This window comes from Anas platyrhynchos, chromosome 1 (assembly GCF_047663525.1).
Source record: "Anas platyrhynchos isolate ZD024472 breed Pekin duck chromosome 1, IASCAAS_PekinDuck_T2T, whole genome shotgun sequence".
Classification (NCBI taxonomy): Eukaryota; Metazoa; Chordata; class Aves; order Anseriformes; family Anatidae; genus Anas; species Anas platyrhynchos.
This window is the reverse complement of record NC_092587.1, coordinates 182,510,308-182,529,383: the sequence shown is the minus strand read 5'-3', so window position 1 is coordinate 182,529,383 and position 19,076 is coordinate 182,510,308. Positions and strand designations below refer to the sequence as shown.

Here is a 19,076-nt window from a genome sequence, read left to right as displayed (position 1 = left end):
TAGTTGGAAAATGAGAAGATTGGAAGATTGGGTTTATGAAATTGTTTTCCCACTTTCATCAGTTTCTCTTGACAAATTAACTAACTTATTTGACAAGCCCAAAAATTAATAATTAAAACCCTTGCAGCTAGGAGAAAGCCAGTAGCTGGGAAGAAAATTAGCTTGATATAAAGCTGAATGAAAGAAGAATATCTTTTTAGCTTTTCTCTCATAATGTAATTCTGGTTTTTAATATTTGAAGGATTTCGAATATACCAAATAAGCCTGAACAGGAAATGTAATGATACCTATTACGTTTCTTCAGTTAACAAGAGATGGTAAGGCATAACTTAAGCATGAAATTGCAGGATGGAATTTACCTCCTAACTCTAAATTTCACTTACAGGCTCTGGAAAGTGAGTTTGTGTCATGTCAACTTCATCAGTGGATTGACCTTATATTTGGCTACAAGCAACGAGGACCAGAAGCAGTGCGTGCACTCAATGTTTTCCACTACCTAACATATGAAGGCTCTGTGAACCTGGACAGTATCACTGATCCTGTCCTCAGGGAGGTAGGTTCTTATGCCATTTCATTCTAAAAACTGCTGTCATCTAACAAGAAATGGTACTTTTTCCGTCTTTCACTGCTGCAGAAAATTGTGGTGTGTGATTCAGAACTTGGGGCCTAGGTGACTTCTGAAGCAAGTATTAATAAGCTAGCAATAAAACAGATGTCCCAAAGTATTTTGTTTGCTTGGAATTACTAATATATTTTATGGTCAGCTATGATATGGAAAATTATAATGCAATATATTTTCTGTAATTTATATTCTGCTACATTTTATAATTTATTTTTATTAAGTTCACTTAATAGAACCAAGAAACTAAACAGAAAAACTACGTCACAGTCATAGGAAAAAATCTCACCTTTTCAGTCAGATAAAATAGGAGAGAGTTTATATGTGAATAAGAAAATGTTTGCTAGATGGGCAATGGAAATGATTCAGATTACTCTTCTGTTAATCATGTAAAGCATAATCAAAATGTTGCCAAAATAGAAAGTGTTTGCTATTTGTTGTACATACAAACATTTATGTTTGTTTATATGTGTGTAATATATGCACGTGCGTAAATAGAGTGTGCATTTCAAATTTATCAGTAAATCTTAAGAAAATTTTTCTAGTTACCTTGATATAGGTTTCCCTCCAGTGACTGTATTTTTTTTTAGTAAGACTATTAATTTGAATGATTATTTCTCAAATATCATCCATTCGTTGGATAAAACAATTGAAATGAGGTGGAAAGTGTGAAGAAGCAACAGCTGCTAGATGAGTACTGCTGTGATGAAGCTGTACACACAATCTTCCATTCCCCCAGATAGCTACCATCTGCTGTATGTAAAACAGTAATAATTTATACATTGCCAGGCAAAGCATTATTGTTTTCTTGTTTGTTTGTTTGTTTTTACATCTTGGAGACAGAAATCTATGGATTTCAGAAAAAAATACATTCTAGGAAGCATTTACATTTGACTTCATACTGGGTTTTGTCATGTTGCTTTCTTTCTACCTATGGTGCTTTTAGAAGAGTAGAACTAAAAAACTCATTCAGACCCCTAGGCTGCTATAGCTGTATTTTCATCCCATGCACTGCAAAGTTTATATTTTATAAACAGTGTTTGCTCAGTTTTACAAATGCATTAATCCTGCTGCCTCAAATATTTAGTGTTAACATCTACAATTTTTTTTTCTGCATTTAAATCTGAGCATGAGAAGAGTCAAAAAGGTACAAAACTATAGATACAAAGGAGCAATTTTTTTTTTTTTTAAGTATAAAACAGGTGTCAAGCAGCATGAATACAAGGGATTTGCATGGCTTAAGGTTTTGATTTGCATGGGCAGACTCCTATGTCTTGACTTTAAAGGTCTGCTCCCACAAGGCAGCTTGTAGGATTGAGGTCTATCTGTCTGCCTGTGCACCTTATTTAACATCTTATGACATGATGAAACTCTTCAGCTCTCCTGTGGCTCTACTTACATGCATAACTTGTCATCAGAAATTTCAAGAAATTCATGGAGGATGTGTTTTTGTGCACTCACTTGTACATCTAACCCATGCCCTGTCAGTCACTAGCATATAAACCTCTTCTTAGGCTTTATTTATGCCAAGTAAACTTCTGAAAGCACAACTTTGTCTTTGACACAAGTAAGATTAGTAAATAAAATGCATTGCTAGGAATGAGAAGATAAAATATGTAGAAAAAAAATTGAATTCTCTGAATTTTAGTTTTATGCATATATATAAAGTTTTATGCACATATGTAAAAGTAGTATATTTTCTCTTACAACAGAGCTCTGACAGTGGGGGTTTGTGGTTTGGTGGAAACAGGTTAAATATTTTTATTTGTTTTTAATTAGAAGTTATAACACACATGTAAATACAGACAGATATAGAGCCTTTTTCTGTTTCTTTGGGCTCTGTTTATGAAAGTAAAAAAGACATTCTCCATCCAGTAATAAAGCGTTTGACTTCTAGATGATCTAGTAGATAAAGTATATATCGTCTGGTATATTTTTTCATTGACACGTTTTTTCTTATTCTTGCTTCTAGTAGATATTCCAGAAAATAAATTAAAAGCAAAAAGGATCTTTTAAAGCTTATGAAGACCACTTAGAAACACAGAAATGTAAAGATAGAAACACTAGATTCTATACAACTAATGAAAAAAATAGTTTAATGTTTTATGGTGGTAGGTGGTGCTTTCTGGTGTCTTGGAAGCATTAACTTAAAAATTGAGTTTTGCAGTTATCCAGGAAAATTCATATCGCAGCCTTCGAGTTCTCTTGATATTTATTTTCTAAATAAACTGGAACACTTCCTTGTTTTGTTACCCTGAAGATGGTGAATGTTCTCAATAAATTACACTGAAATAAGCAAATAAATACATGTTTATTGGTAGCTGCCCATGGCCCCAGATATGGCAGTATCCTCTTCAGTCTGGGGCCATAACTAATTTTATATGCAACTGAGTCCCAGCAGAACCTGTTCAGTGAAATGAGGATCCAAATAAAACCTGAAATCCAGGTTTTTAGCTGATTGAAGGACATCATTTAAAAAGGTAGAACCTGGTGACCTATTCATGCTATACCTTGGCCTTTTTGCTTGACCCTTTTCTTGAGCACCTCACTTAGCCACTGAGGTGCTTAGTGGTTATTGCTCTTAGCTTTCTGTTAAGAATGATAAAGGTGTAATTTCAGTAGCCATCTGACTGGAGTGAAAATATATTTAATGATGATACAGCTCATCCCTTCCATTACCCACATCTTTATCCCTCATGTGCAGGAGCCTTGAAAGAACTCTAATTTTTATCACTGCACAAATGCCCATCCTGTGCTGTTTTACCTTTTGACCTATATAGTGTAAGAGAGTCTCTGGCTTGCTGTCTTTGTTTTCTATTTTGCAAATTCAGAATGGATGAAACAAGAACGGTGGGATTGCATTTAATTTTAGATTACAGAAGTCTATGAAATCCCATACATCTGTCCCTGTAATAACTCTTTGGGTACTTAAGATATGCACTTGATGGGTAAAATAAACTGATTTCATTTAACACACTGATTTTGATTTTTCAAAAACCTTTGTCATTTTCTGGTAGCACAAAACAAAAACAACAATAACAAAAAAAGAAACAGTAAAAATAAAACAACAGCAAAATTAAAGCCTTAATTTAAATGCTCCACAGAACATATAAACCTGAATTTTGTTGTTTAGATCTTTAATGATTAGAAATTGGGAAATTCTCTGTGTCTGTCAGTTCTAGTAGCCTCTCTTAATCTACATAATGCAAAATTGTTTTCATATTAAAGAAGAGAGAAAATGTGTAGCAAAATAAGCATTCCTTAGGCCCAAAATTGATTATTTTATTATTAGTAGTAGTAGTAGTATTTTTAATTGCAACCGTTTACTTTTTTTTTTTTTAACATAAAAGCAGTGAGGTGAAAGCTAAAACTTGAAGAACAGCTTAAGGATATTGATTCATTCTTAGTTGACAGGTGAAATCATGGTTGCAGCACTAACCACAGCAATTACAGCATTAAAATGTCAAGAAATTAGAGGTCAGAATAACAGATAATTTTCTTCCTTTTGTCAGATTAAAAATTGACATTCTTTGACAGCACAGGATCTCTGGCTGAGAAAATTATGACAGCTTAACTCATCTTGTACTTGTAAAGCAGTAATTGATAATGAACTTTACCATGACAGTCTACTCCTGTGGAGAAACATGACAGAACATCCCTGGTACAAAGCCTGTATCTCTTTTTAATATGTAAACAGTAGTTATATTGGACGTTAGATGTTATTTGGAATTGTCTTTACTGTTAGTTTACATCATAATCCAAGTCCATTCCACCGAACAGATTCTGCTGACTTCAGAGTGTTGATGCTGACTTCAGAATGTTAATGCATAAAGAATAATATCTGTAATTTATTGATTATTATCATTTAATAATAATATTGATTGTATTATTGATTTATTTCTTGAGGAAAATATAGTTCCTCTTCTGTTTTTCTCCAGAATTTCTACAGATTTCAGGAGCCTCATTTTTTCCCAATTTCTGTTTATCTAAGTTGAAGTGCCTAGAACAATGTTTATGCAATATTTTTGCATAAACCAAGCATCTGAATGCCTGGAAATCTGAACAATATAAAATCAAAAGTTGTCTTTTATATTACACAGCTATTGGTTTGCTCTATGCTTTAGGCTAACTTCTTGTCTTCCTTATGTTCAATGTGAGCTGCAAATACAGCTAAGCTGTACAGCATGGTAACTATCCTGCAAGCATGCTGCACCTTCAGCAGAAGCTTACATTCCCCTAGTCCAACAGGGATTGTAAGCATGTAGGAAAGGAAGGCAGTGAGAAGTGACTGGGCTCAGATATTTGTTCTGAACAGCCACCTGTCAAAATACCTGAGCATACTTGCAACTCACACAGCAAATTGAAAAATTATTAAAATTGCTAGAGTTTGACAGCCAGTTGCTGAGCCTGTAAACTAATCCTAGGAGGACAGTTTTGCTGCCAGATAACAGAGCATATGGCCTATGCAATATTTATTTATTTGGTGGTGACTTGATATTTAGCATATTTAAATAAATTGAAAAGTCATAATGATGTGTTAGTCTTGCGGTGCTTTTCAGTACCCTCATTTCTGGGTTTTATTTTTCGTATTATATTTTCTTCTGTTATCTCTTTCTTTGATCTGACAGGAATAACAAAGCATCCCTCTGGATCTGCTATAGTGAAATATGCCCACAGGAAGCAGAATAGATCACATCAGTTTTCACTTCTTTTTTTTTTTTTTTCCCTTCCTTTTTTCCTCTTCCTTGCTGAAACACTCTTTGCTACTACAGAGGGCTGACATGATAGGGCTGTCAAGACTCAGCAAGATAGATATATCTTTAACAAAGGGAGGGGGAATGTTAGCCTTTCCCTGGTGGCTGAACCTGGGAAATTTATGAGGAAAAAATTAACACGCCACTCTAATAGCACTATATAACACTTCCAAGGTAACACCAGGCCTTTTGACCATGTGCTTATTTTTGCTTTCACTCAGACTTATTCTTATTTATTCTTATTTCATTTGTAACTTGTTAGATCTTTCTCTGCCTAGTACTGTTTCTTTGATGTGACAGGAATATCAAAACCACCCCTATGGATCTGCTTGATTGAATTGTACCCACAGCACCGGCCACTTACATGTTCAGTTGTGCTTAATTGCCTCCATACAAGGAATGGTCTTAGCTTCCTCTCTAGGAGCAGCACTGGTTAGACATGAATATGGATAGCTGTGAAATAAGTAGGAAACTGCAAGCAGTATCAATATCCACTTCTGTATAAGGGAATTGAAGGAATCTGTACAGCAGAACCACTCATTCAAGTAAAAAACCCTTATCAAAGTGAAAATTATTTTCTTGTATGTGAGGAGCTCCATTCTTCACTGAGAAATGCATATTTGCATACCTGCATTCACAAATATTGCCTTTTCCAGGGACACAAAACATTTTTTTTTCCTGAATTTATACCCAGTTTTGGGGTATAAAAAAGCACTTTCATTAGCTGATAAGATTTTTGTTTGCCTGTGATTCTGTTCTGTATGAGTGAAGAGACCGTCAACAGAAAACTAAATATGTTTTTACATTTCACTCTGGAGTGTCTGCTTATAGACATTTTTATGTCTTCCCGGTGAGTTTCAGCACTCGGTATCCTCTTTTGTAAATGCAAAAGGAGAAGTCTTTACTTGCTGTTACTTTGTTCTGCTCGCTGTCTGTAGATCAAGAAATACGGGAATGTTTTGAGGGTAAGATATTTATTTCTATAGGTAAAATTCCTGTAGAAGGTTCTGAATACAGCAAGAGACACCTTAAATCAGAATACTCAATAAGTGTAAATTGCATTGGATCACTTACCACATAGTAACTGCCTGATGTGTAGGCTTTTATTTTGAAATTAATGTGTGCTTTGTTTACCTGTTTTTCATTCAAGGGAAAGGGCATTCAGGAGTTGCATGCTGCAGAATAGATGAAAGATTCTAATTATACATCCAGTATTGCTATGGAAAAACTTTTAGGGAGCACCTATCCCAAGTAACACAACTGTTAGTAATAAGGAGTCAGAAATCAGAATCTGATCCATAGAATTCCAGATGAAAAGCGTCCTTCCACCACGGTTAAAAATAATTAACAGATCATGATAGCTGTAGTTTATTTTAGTGAATCTGTTCTATCTTGAGTTCATTACTGTTTCTGGACTGTGCTGTTATATATTTAGAGGAATTCAGAATCTTTTAATAATTAAGTCAAGAAATTGCACAGTCTCTAGAAGTAAAACAAATTATGGTGTACAGGTGTTTTCTGGTCCACAGTGGCATGTAATAAGGTATGAGATTTGTCTACTGGTCACTGTACTGGTGATTAAAAAGCTCAGCATCCAGAGCTAAGCATCTCCACATAACATATATTAGTAGTCATATAACAAGCATTCAAACTGAAGAATTGCAGGTAACTTATGTAGCTGACAAGACTTCATCCAACCAGTTTAATAAATAACAGATCATGAATTAATCAAAAAAAAATATCAGGGTGACTTAATAGCTCGTAGCCCAGAAGATGTCTCAATCTACTTTGAGTAGTTGACCAGTTCTCATATACGTTATATATTTCTATACATTTTTGTCAGAACATTCTGTAGTCTTACCTAGACTGAGTTTAGTGTTTTGCCCATATAAAAACACATCATTAGCCATAACCACTCTATTTTATTGCAGAAATATGAAAAATGCAGCTCTTGCATATGAAAATTTCTTCTTTATTGTCTGGTTCTTTTGTTTTTCTCCATATGGATGACAGGTACCAAATACTGATTTTTAAAATTAGCAACAATCATTTTAACATACAATTAAAGTAATATTTTATGTGAGAGAGGCAGAGAGCAAGAGAGATGGGGTGAAAATTGCTGATGATGATTGTAACAGAAATAGCTGGAAGGGGCTTCTTTTTGCCTATTAGCACAGCTTTCAGTTATATTACGGTGTCATTACCTCAGCATAAATTTACTATTATTCAAAGCATTTCACACACATCAGTTTATTGGAACAGATAATACTCAGTCTAAGTATCTAGTCATTCACTAAAAACATGAAAAGCTGAGCTTCCTAAATGTTTTAAACATATTGATAATGTGTCTCTTTAATGCCATTTTCAAGTCTGGGTACAGTATATCTCTATTATTGTTTTCAATTTATGTCAAGAACAAAGTGAAGTTTTGAAGAATGTGTGCTTGGAAATACTCCAAACAGAATTATTTCTTTATAAGCTAAACCCTGAAAATAACTGAGAACATTTATTTTAAATGTAACAGTAAAAGCTACTTCCAAAACTGAAATTCTAATACACACTGACGCTTCATGAATACAGTACATGACAACTTTCAGTTTGTACTTTTACCATCTTCTCCATCAGTCCCATTTCAGCTTTTAGTTTTGAAGGTTTACCTGTTCTCTGAGATAGTTCTTGTGTCCTGCAGTGGATAAACTGATGGCTGGCAGATGTTTGGAGATATCAAAACCACTACATTTTTGGTAAAGTGTATGTGCTTTTCAAATCTCAAAGCACCTTCCTAGGGTGGGAACTAGGCAGAAGATTTGTGAAAGGTGAAGCTGAGAACAGAGAGAGAAGCTAGCTTTTTTCAGTTCCGTACATACAGTAATAATTCATAAGGTAAAAAGTATTATCTTCGTTGAAGTTTTTTTCACAAATCTGAGATAAAATAAATAAAAACACTAACGTTGAAGTTGAACATTAACATTCTTAATCTGATGCATTTTAATTCATTAACAAGTAAATATTGTACTTATGAGTTTTGCTATTTTTTTTTTTGGTATAGTTTTACATTTATGAAACATGAATAAAATATATATATGAGGTACTTTGCCTTACTGAATCTATTCTGCATTCCAACCATTACAAAAGTCTTCAGTGATCATTTATACCAATAACAAATGAGAAGGAAAAAGCCACTACTAAAATGCATTCCTTAATGATTAAGTACCCTTTCCTGTTTTATTACTGCAAGTTTTCAGGAGGCCTGTTCTGTTGTTTGCTTCTCTGTTTTCCTGTTTTTATTTTGTGTTTTTATACAGGGAATGATTTTAATTGTTAATAAGTAGAAATAAGTATGTTGTGTGTGTTCTGTGTAATGGCTTTCTGGAATGTGTGTAAATTGTTTTTTTTTGTTTGTTTGTTTGTTTTGTATTTTTTTTTCTGGCGGTAGAGATTACTCATTAGTTTAGCTATTAATAACATTTATTTTCCACTACAATCATATTCTCCAGACTTGATCCTATACCTTCATTTATTTACTTCTACATCAAAAGACTTTGATGTCTCAGTAGTTCAAAAGATTACCTACTTATGATTATCTGAATTCTTGTCAACTACTGGCCACATTGCCATGGGATATGAACAGTCCCTAATAGATCCCCTTGGTCTTGGTTGAACTTCTTCTTGAATATGGTGTGTTATTCTATATGCCAGCTTACCAGAAGGATTTGAAAGAGTTCAGAGAAGAGCATTCTAGTGATGAGAGGACAGAGAAGAGTGATTTATGATCAGGGTTTCCAGGGCTTGGCAGGAAATAATGGAGTGAAAGGCGAAATGTAGCAGAAAGGCAGGAACACGGAAGGTTGCTTGTGCTAGCTCAGATAGGAACATTACTTGGTCTGATATCAATTAACATGACCAAGTTAATGTTACATGACCAAGTTCATAAAGAAAAAGTTAAGCTTAATGGCAGAGAAGTCTGTAGGCTATAGCTCTGTACAAATCTCATACAAGCAATTGTAGAAGCCTCATTGAGGCCTCCTTGAGTCATTTCAAACAAGAATGGGCAGGCAGTTGTCAAATCTTTGTTAGGAAGAGTGTCATATAGAATAACTGATACTTTTCCATCTGTGTATTTTGACTTGTTGTGTTTTGCTACTGAAGGTAGGCATGAGCATAACAAGAACCCAAGTCCTTTGTTAGTAATTCTGCATCAGTCTGTACCTCTTATGATTGCATTAACTTCCAGCTCAAGTCATTTCATCTTTTTGTTTTTTTTTTGTTTTAATTCAGTTTTCAATTTTTGACAAGTAATTGTTTATATAGGAATTCATTTTAATAATGGCTACATTTTTCAAGACACACAGTTTAGCTGTTTGATGTTCTTCATTGTTCTGGAATATTGGATATTTGGTCCTCTGCTGACTTTCATAGACTAAAGTCATTCAGTGAACAAATGTGTTCAGTAGATGTGCTAAGTAGCTTCCATTTATAGATTACTACCCAGAGCCACAGCTTACTGCACTTTCTACAACCAAAGCTAGTTGCATGTAATTTAGACCAAGTCCCAAAAATTAATTCCTGGCCTAAATATTCACATTCCGTTTTTTTTTTTTTTTCTTTTCTCTTACATTTCCAATTTTGTCAGAATTTCACACACACAAAAAAAGCATGTAGTAGTTTTACAAAAATTGAAACAGATGTGTGAGCCTTTCCTAAGGTACAAAGAGGACCACAATAAGGAGGGAAATGTAACTGAAGTGGAAGAAGATTCAGCAAATAACCTGAGACATTTGTCATAAAGCAGATACAAATTCAGTTAATGGACAGAAAAATAAAGTAAAAGGTAGAGAAATTTAAGAATATTTGTTTTTTTAAAAAATCACTCCCTCTCCAAATAAACTTGTTATGCAGAAACTTTATACACATTTATTGTTGATTTTAAAGATTTTAACTGTGATTTTTTAAAGCTCACAGTTCAGCTTTTAAAATAAAAAGTGTAGTTAAAACCAGCTGTAAGCATGCACTGTTAAAGCTCCTAGCCACCAAGAAAAAAAAGTAATGAGAAAAGAGTGGATGAAATTTCAAAGTTTTAATGAAACCTCCTGCTGATATTACTGTTGCATTTTTATGGATAGGATACCTATGCTTAAGGGCCTCTGTGCTCCTAAAATGACAATTAAAAACATATAGTGTGTCTTAAACAAAGCCAAAGGCAAGGACAGCTAATAAATAGTATTAAACCTGATGTGGTCCCCAACAAATTCTTCCTTCTAATGGCATACAGTAAAATTTTGCAAATACATAAGAGGCAGAGCACTGTTCAGATGACATCAGTCTCCCTGAAAACCATGGGAAGTAGCCCAATGCTACTTCCTTGGCTCCACTCCCAATTACTCCCTAAAGCACTTAAATAGTCTACGGTACTTGGGGTTTTATTCTTGTCCCAGCTAATTCTTTCCTTCATTTCAGCAGCTGCACAGGTGCCAGCAAATCCAGGCTCTTTCTGCTCCTCTGACCTTTCCTGGCTAGCTGAAGTCAAGAGCCACTTGAAAGTCAAAGGTCCTTCAGATATATTCACTCTCCCAGTTTCCTCAGAAATACCACTGCTTTTTTCACTTGATGCATTGGCCTGTTGAGAGCTGTGAGTGGAGGTCAGGTAGACCACTTCTACTTCCCAGACAGGGCTGCAGAATAAGGATTCTGATTAATATAATTGGTGATTTTTCAGTGATGCTTGAGTCTGACTTTTTTTAGTTGATTCTAAATAAAAAGAAAACAAACAAACAAAAATCTTTATTTTCTTTCCCCTCAGAATAAAGCTGTGTGTGTGCTCTAGCATTTAACTGACCAAGACAGGGTGAGCAGCTTATTTTCATGTCTGTAGAACTAAAAGAAATACAAATGAAAGAAATTGAATTGCTTGAGATGATGGGCATTACACAACCCTGTCCTCTTATGGAGAGGAAGAGAAAGATGCTGAGAAAGACCAAGACACAGTGGGAATGTGTGAACAAAAGAGAGGAACGGGACAGTCAGGACATTTTGAGCTGTTGGCATGGAGAAGGAGGAAGGGAAAAGGCTAGGTAGGTGATATTGGGAGCCTTATAGAAGCAGAACTCATCGTATGGTTGTTAATGCAGAGAAATGATGTTTGCAGCATTTATGAGATTTATGAGATATTTTAGTCCTGACATTTGTAACTTCTTATTTTCATCAGTGAATTCACTGAGATATTATATAATATAATCAGGCATTTCTAAACAACAAAAAGAGGGTTTTATTTTAAGTACTTGTATAATTTAAGTCTTGTAAAGTTGAGCAGATTTCTAAATTCAGTGGATGGTGTTTTGAAAAATACTACTGACAATTTTTAGCCTATCATAACTGAAACTTCAGGCTTTCTGGCTGTTACTCATTGTTTTTCACATGTGGAAACAATTTTAGCATCCCAGACAGCAGCAGTAATTTTTTTTAGGATGCCTGTAAATTTTAGTGACTGCCAACTATGGGATGCTAATGACAGTTTTCATATAATTATTTTATTCCTTTCCTTCCTCTTTTTTAGACTTTGAAAATTTGTAGTGCTTCCAGACAAAAAAAAAAAAAAAAAAAAAAAAACAAAAAAAAAAACACCAACAAAAAAAAAAAAACGTTTAAAAATTCAGATGATTTTTTCTTTCTTACTCAAAGAAATGTAAACTATTTATTTCCATGTTATACAAGCCTTGAAGTAACGTTTCATTACTGGAGGCAATGTGTTTGGGTTTCTAGGAGCCTTTTTAGTAAAGACTGTTGATGTCATAAGTTAACTCTGTCTAAAAAAAAAAATAAAAAATGTTTCCATCCCAAAGATCTAAAAACATAAATTAAAATTTTAGTATCCTCAGTTGTATTTCATATGAAAAAGAAATTAGTTAAAGGATGTCATAAGGGAGAAGAAGACAAGGATAGCTTCAAGAGGGGCTTTGGAAGTAACAATTTCTTGGAACTTGAATCAAACTCAGAAAGAAAGAAACGCTTTGGCCATAATAAAAGATGATGTTCTAAATAAGACCTTGCAAAGAACTGAGTGCAGGCTCTCTATTAGTAACAGGATTTATACAACCGAGGCACATTGAGCAACAGAACTGGTTTGGTTTGTTTTGCTAGATAGGACACATCTGCAATTCTGTGTGTTGTGATGCTTTGATTACCATCACATAAATGAGTAATACAAAGGAGTAATATCAACAGGGAAATTCTATGTTGCAGGTGTACATTTTAGTAATTTGCATTGCAGAATCAAGATGTCAAAGAGGAGCTGGCTCCATAGACTTAAACACCAGATGGGAAACATCATCTAGATTGGCCTCTCACCCAACAAATCACATAGAGCTTTTGTCCATGCAGCCTTTTGAATGTAACCATAAGTGTTGATGCTTGAATAACAAAAAGAAGATATGGAAGCGTTTCATCACATAGGTACAGTTTGAGTGATAAAAAATTATTTCAGTCCCCTTAAATATTTATCATCCAAAACCTACAAATATTCTTGTTTTAAATGAAATGAGGGAATGTCTTCAGAAAAGATAACATTGTTTGTCAGATCAAGAGGAGTGCTTGTTTCTGAAGTTAAACATTAGGTAACAATAGGACAATTTCAGGACAATTATCAGTCATGTAAAAATAAAAAATCCCAACTGACCAGGTTTCAAAACTAACTGTTTTTGACATGATTACATGTTTAATGAATTATTTTATCATGGTGTTACGTCTCTCGCAAAAGTAACTTAGCAGTAAAATCTTTTCTAATGCATTGTACTCAGCAACTTAATGATCAAAGAAAGCAACATTCTCTTTTATAAACTTAATACAGACTCGGGAGAATGATGACAGAACAATGATTTCATTTGGCATGACATCAATGAACACACAAGAGTTTCAGTAAATGTTACCAGTCTGAATGGGACAGGAATGATTACTAACATGGCCATAAGAAATACAATAGCTCAACTGAAGAAAATAATGACATAGAATTAGAATATAGAATAGAAATAATGACATAGAAATAGAAGAATAAGAAAAATCATTATTTAAAAGAGAAATAAATTAAAATAGTTTTGAATTAAATTGTAAACAAAATTATAAAAAATGCATGACTTTTTTCATTTGCAGCTGATGATCAGAGTTTTGCACAGCAGAGCCAAAGGGATCTCCCTGTCTGTCTTGTGTGCAGTCAAACAGCAGGGAAGAAAAGGCAGCAAAATTGCCATCAGCTGGGAGCAAAACCCGCAGTTTGAAAAATTATCGCAACCATAAAAAGAAAGTGAGCAGTGTGGCCTGAGGAGCCCCTATAAGAACATAGACCTTGTCAGAGGAATTGGGAGTTAAAGCTGTTGGCTTCAGAGCATAATAGAGTTTGCTGTAGTTTTTAGTGTAATTTAATGAGAGAATTTCATTATAGCAGTGGTAAACTCCATTGTTCCAGGCAGAGTTGGAAGGATACAAGATACAGGGGAGAGTGAAAAACTACAGAAAGTTGCTTTTTCCTTCTTCTATAACTAGGACTTTTCAGTGTAAGGAAGTTTTCCATGGCTTTTAAGGGAATGGGCAACTGCTGGAGAGGAAAGGGAGGTTTTGCATTCAGATATGAAAGAGCCTCAGAAACACTGGCTTGCACAGGATAGCATGCCTGAAAGAATAAGGGACACTCTCACCTAAACCTGCCATGGCTGTGACATAGCCATCTTTATGCTATTTTTACTTTACCTTCTTTGTTTCCGTTTGTGAGGTTTAGTGATTTTTGTTTTCCTGTTTCCAATGTCTTTAACTAAATGCCTGCTTATGCTGGCAGAGTGTTGAAAGGTTTTTGTATCATTTAAGGCATAGCAGACTGCCGGGGACAAGAACCGGAGAACTGTGAAAGTAAAAGAGGGGAGAAGTAAGTATCACAGTCAGTAGTTTAATAAGGTAGGTATGAAAAGTCAGTGCTCCCAGAAACAAATAAAGTCACAGATGGGACTCATGTCTATTAAGAGGATGGGAGATCTTAACTTTAACATTTTCCTTGCTTTCGTATTACTGCATCCTCTTCACAGAGGAATGAGAAAAAAAAGATAGGGGTTGTGCTGACTCTGGGAAGGGATTAAAGTCAGCTCCAAGTTACTGGTCTTCTGATGGGAAGCCATTTAATTGTACACAGGATCCAGTGAGATACCTCCTGTGTGGGGAAGGAGCTTAAGGTTGCCCCTCTCCATTGTTAAATTAATAAAGTAGTGACCTGCAGAGAAAATCCATTTCTGTGGCCATCTTTCAGTCCCTTGAGTATCCTGATTAAATAACTAACTGTATCAAAGCCTCCAGACTAGTTGAGTCACTGCTTGTCTTTAAACTACAGCACTTCTTTCCTTCAAGCATACCGTAATAAAATGGAAATCAATACTCTTAACCTAACTTACCCAAAGTCCTGAAGATATTGATGTCATTTAACAGCTGTAAATGCAAATAAATAAGCAGTATCTAACACTGCTAGTATAAAACGATAACATTTGCTAGGTGCTTATGCTACCCACCAAAGAGCTGTCAATCATGTTTGTTGGGAAGAAGACAATGCTTGGGGCTGCTGACTGCATTGGCTCCATGGGCAGAAGAGGCCGTCAGGAAAGCTTGTGTTTGCTTGGATGCAGAAATGAAACAAACTTTCAGGAAAGACAAATTTGGACGAATATGGCTGTGGTGCATATCTCAAGTGAAGGAATATAGATTTTGGTTCTTTGTTGGGCTCAGTCTCCATGCACAGGTGAAAATGATTTGCAGAAAAACCTGACTGTTGTATGTTTGAGGAGTGAAACATACCAGGGTTATGGAAATAAACAATAAAAGAATTAATTAATATGTAAAAAGGGAATAAAAATATGGAGAAACAGTATATATTTTTTAAAGTTTGACTTATGGTACTAATCAACGAAGATGAACAAAACAAAGCCCCCTCACATAGGAATAAAAGCATTGTCTTACTATCTGCAATGCAGTCTGCTTGTTGAAGTTCCGTTCTTCTCATCTGTTCTTAAATAAATCAAAGTGCTCCTGTTTTTATGGTTCTTGTGTGGTCACCATGAACCTCTCATAGCAAAGCAGAGTTCATAAATAAGATGAACCATTAATACGGTCCTTTGTTATTTTACTGGCATTTCTAAATAACCTTTAGGAAGAAATATGTTAAAAACAAACTCACATTCTCACATTTTCATTTAGAGTATGTGAACTGGTTTCTAGGGTAAAGGGGCGGTGTGCTCCAGAGCTCCCACTAACCAAACTCAGTCACCACTGGGGGTCCACAGCCCCCACTGGAGCCAGCCTGGTGGGAAAACCCTGCAGTGGGCATGGTTTCAGTATAGGATTCTTACTACTGAGTTTTTTGCTCTGCAGCTCTCCTTTTCTTGGGTTGTGCTGCTTGTTGTTGGAGACATTGCCTTTGACCACTAAGAAATAATTCTCTTAAACCTAAAGAAATTTATTGTTTGCATTATTTAATGGCACACTTGATTTGTGTTTCTTTCAACCTGCATTATTAAATAGAAGGAAAAAATGCAAATAAATAAATAAATAAATAAATAAATAAATAAATAAAAGCACCACAATTCAGTAGACTTTATAAACAAAGAAGACATATCTATCTCTTTATTCATTGGGAAACTGACACTAGGGACTGATCCTCCAGGCTACAGAGGAGCATTCCAGTATATTTGTGAATGTGCAATCTGCCTTTAAACATAAAAAAATGGAACACAATAATTTACTTTGAGGCAAACACATTTATGATATTATTAATTGAAACTAAGATTAGTATGAGTAGTATCATTCATAAAACTGGATTTTATTTTATTTTTTTGAATTGATGTCTAGTTCAAAATTGTATGTAAACATAGAATATGAGTCTCTACATATTACATGTCCAATAGTAAGTCCTATGAAATGTATTTTCCTTGATTGCATAAATTAGGATGTATGAGATGTACTTACTTTAAACATTGAATTCCCATCTAGTTTGCAGATGTTTTTCTTTCCTTGTTTGGACTATGATTATTAAGTAATAGTCTGAGGCCCATTTTATCTTTCTGCAATACATGATCATATCCAAACAGATACTCCCTGAAGTGTCTGGAGTACAAATCTCATTTTACGTGTATTAAAAACAGTAGGGAATCTCAAATCAGCTCACTAAACAGCTTTCCTGAAACACCTTATTAAGAAAGTGAAAACTAATATAATTGCCATTTTGCTGTTCCAAAAGTGTTAAATCTGGCAGCCACTGAATTCCAAGCTTATTATGTTTGTACATGAAGGACATTTGAAGGTGAAATGAGAATAAACTTAATTTTATTAAAATGTGCATTAAATTGACTAGAATGTGTGTTTCAGGGAGTGGTGTAGCACTTTGCACATGATACTCATGAGAAAATGGGAGAAAAGAAATTGATTAATTAGGCTAAAATGTTTAAGACAAATAAATCTGTAGTTTGATGATTTACAGTTCAAGAAAAACTGTGGTGTACACTTACCAGTTTTAAGATTAATTTCACATACAGCTAGAGTCCTCTTGTAAACAAATCAATGCATTACATTATTATTCACAGATCTGTTCTGTACCTGCTTTTCATTTCATGTCAAGTGATCTGATAGGACAGAGCATTAGAAATACCCTTGGGCCAGTCACTTTATCTCTGTATGCTTATGTTTATCTTCTTTGTAAGTTTTGACAAGGTTTTTCTGTCCTTTTTAAGTGTTTTGAAATCTAGAGAGCAATAACAGTTGTAGCTGTGTGCAGCTGTGGGCTTATGCAGTCTGTACTCTCAGTGTAGTAGTTGAACATTATGGGTATTTTTAAAGAAACATTGTTCACTTTCTTTAAAACTTCCAAGAGTTGTCAGTTTTACAAATGGTATTTTTGCAAGAAAAAGATAACTTTACTGATCATAGGGTGAGAGAGAGGGGGTTGTCCTCATAAGTGCAAGCCAGCAAAAATATTCAATATTCCCTGAATATCAAGGTCTTAATTCTTCATTTGTTCTGACTACAGGACTTGGAATTAACTTAAATGTTTTAAAGAGTAGGCACGTAAAGTACATACGTGAATATGTGCCAGGACATCTTCAGCTGTAAAATAACAGTTGCTTTTGACAGCTATGTTTGAAGTGTCCACCTGAAAAATTCATGCCAGTTTATTATTGTATTCTGTTCATCTTTCTCTTCCCTTGTTACTATCATAAATCTACCTGGAATGGAAGGCAAAGCCAGAGAAGTTAACGTGTGCAGAATTTATAGCCTAACAATCAGAATTTGCCAAGACTGGACAACATGAAAGTAAATGTGTAAATTAGAATTAGGCTGCGTTTAAAAAAATAAAAAATAAAATTAATAATTCATTTCAGTGTGCCTGTAAGAGGACAGAAGTATCATTTATGAGATCGCTTAAAGGGTGATAGGGGAAGATCTGGGTTTTGTTTGGTATTGCTGCCAAATATAATTCACACTCTTATTTCAACACAGAATTCTTTTAAAAATTAAAGGAATAACCTTGATAATTATTTGGGAAAAAAAAAAAAAAAGTTACTTTTCTCAAAATACTATTGGTAGATCTGTATGGAGACATGTATTAAGCACTGCCTAATATTGTTGATATTAGTCATCATCATTTTGAAATTGAAATCCACAAGCAACTATAATTCACTTATAAGAAAACTTATGACTAAGAAAATCAGTTACAGAGTACTGAACATAATAGAAAATACTACTGTAATTTGAGCTGCATTTTATTTTCCTGTAAAAAAAGTGTCAGCATGAGTGAAGGTTTCTACATAGCATGTAAATAGAGACTGTTCATATGCTGCTGCAGTATAGGTGTGTACAAACATACACACATATGCCCACACAAATACATTGATTTTGTATGAAATCACTCTGTGATTTAAATTCATCAGTAAATGATGTTAATGAAAAACTGAGATGCTCACCAGTTCCTCTGTGCCTTATAGACTAAAGCCTACCCTGAATTAGTCAACAAGCAAAAAATGTCCAATACCAGGATAGTTACATCATCAAATGTGCTAGGCTACAAACCATGGAAGTCCTTCCCCACTGGACTTTGAAATAAGTTTCTTTTTTTGTCAAACATTTCTTAACTGTATTCCATTATACCTGTCAATCTAGGTCATCAGAAATGGTAAACACTAGCGACCTGTCAGGAAATCTCTCTCTAACATCTGTTCTGGCTTCAATGCTGTGGAGTGCAGGAAAGCACAATTTGGTTTGTAGGAATTACAAAATAAGTAGATTGAAAGGATTCTCCAGCATAATGAAGTATTTATTGTGTTTCTTACCATTTCATGTCTGAAAGAAATAACATAACTTACTAAGTCGTGTTTTTATTATTTTTTTTCATATTTCCTGTACAGTAGCAAATGAAAAATTCATAAAGCTCACTAGAAAAATCTTAAGGGTCGGTGTGCAGGGCACAGTGTATATGTAGGTACATAATGCATAGTGTACTTCAAAATCCATCAGTTTTGCTTTCTATGAATGTTTTATTCTTGAATTCACAAAATCAAATGAAATAGTACCTGCTTGAAAAGTAAGTGTTCTTAAGCAGTATTACTTTTACAAGCAGCAATCTTTTGCCAGAGTTTTTAAGAATGTATCTCAAATATATCTGTGTTTGAATGAACTGTTTCTGTAGT

The 19,076-nt window shown here is 34.5% G+C and overlaps 1 protein-coding gene across 13 annotated transcripts in view; it reads left to right on the top strand.

The window, feature by feature from the left end:
* Window positions 1–19,076, top strand: part of NBEA (neurobeachin) — a 509,188-nt gene that overhangs the window by 461,341 nt on the left and 28,771 nt on the right. For all 13 annotated transcript variants that reach the window (XM_038174546.2, XM_072032602.1, XM_072032605.1 and 10 more), the window contains one exon: window positions 386–553. In XM_038174546.2, coding sequence (XP_038030474.1) covers window positions 386–553 — 168 coding nt within the window. The remainder of the gene's footprint in view (window positions 1–385; window positions 554–19,076) is intronic.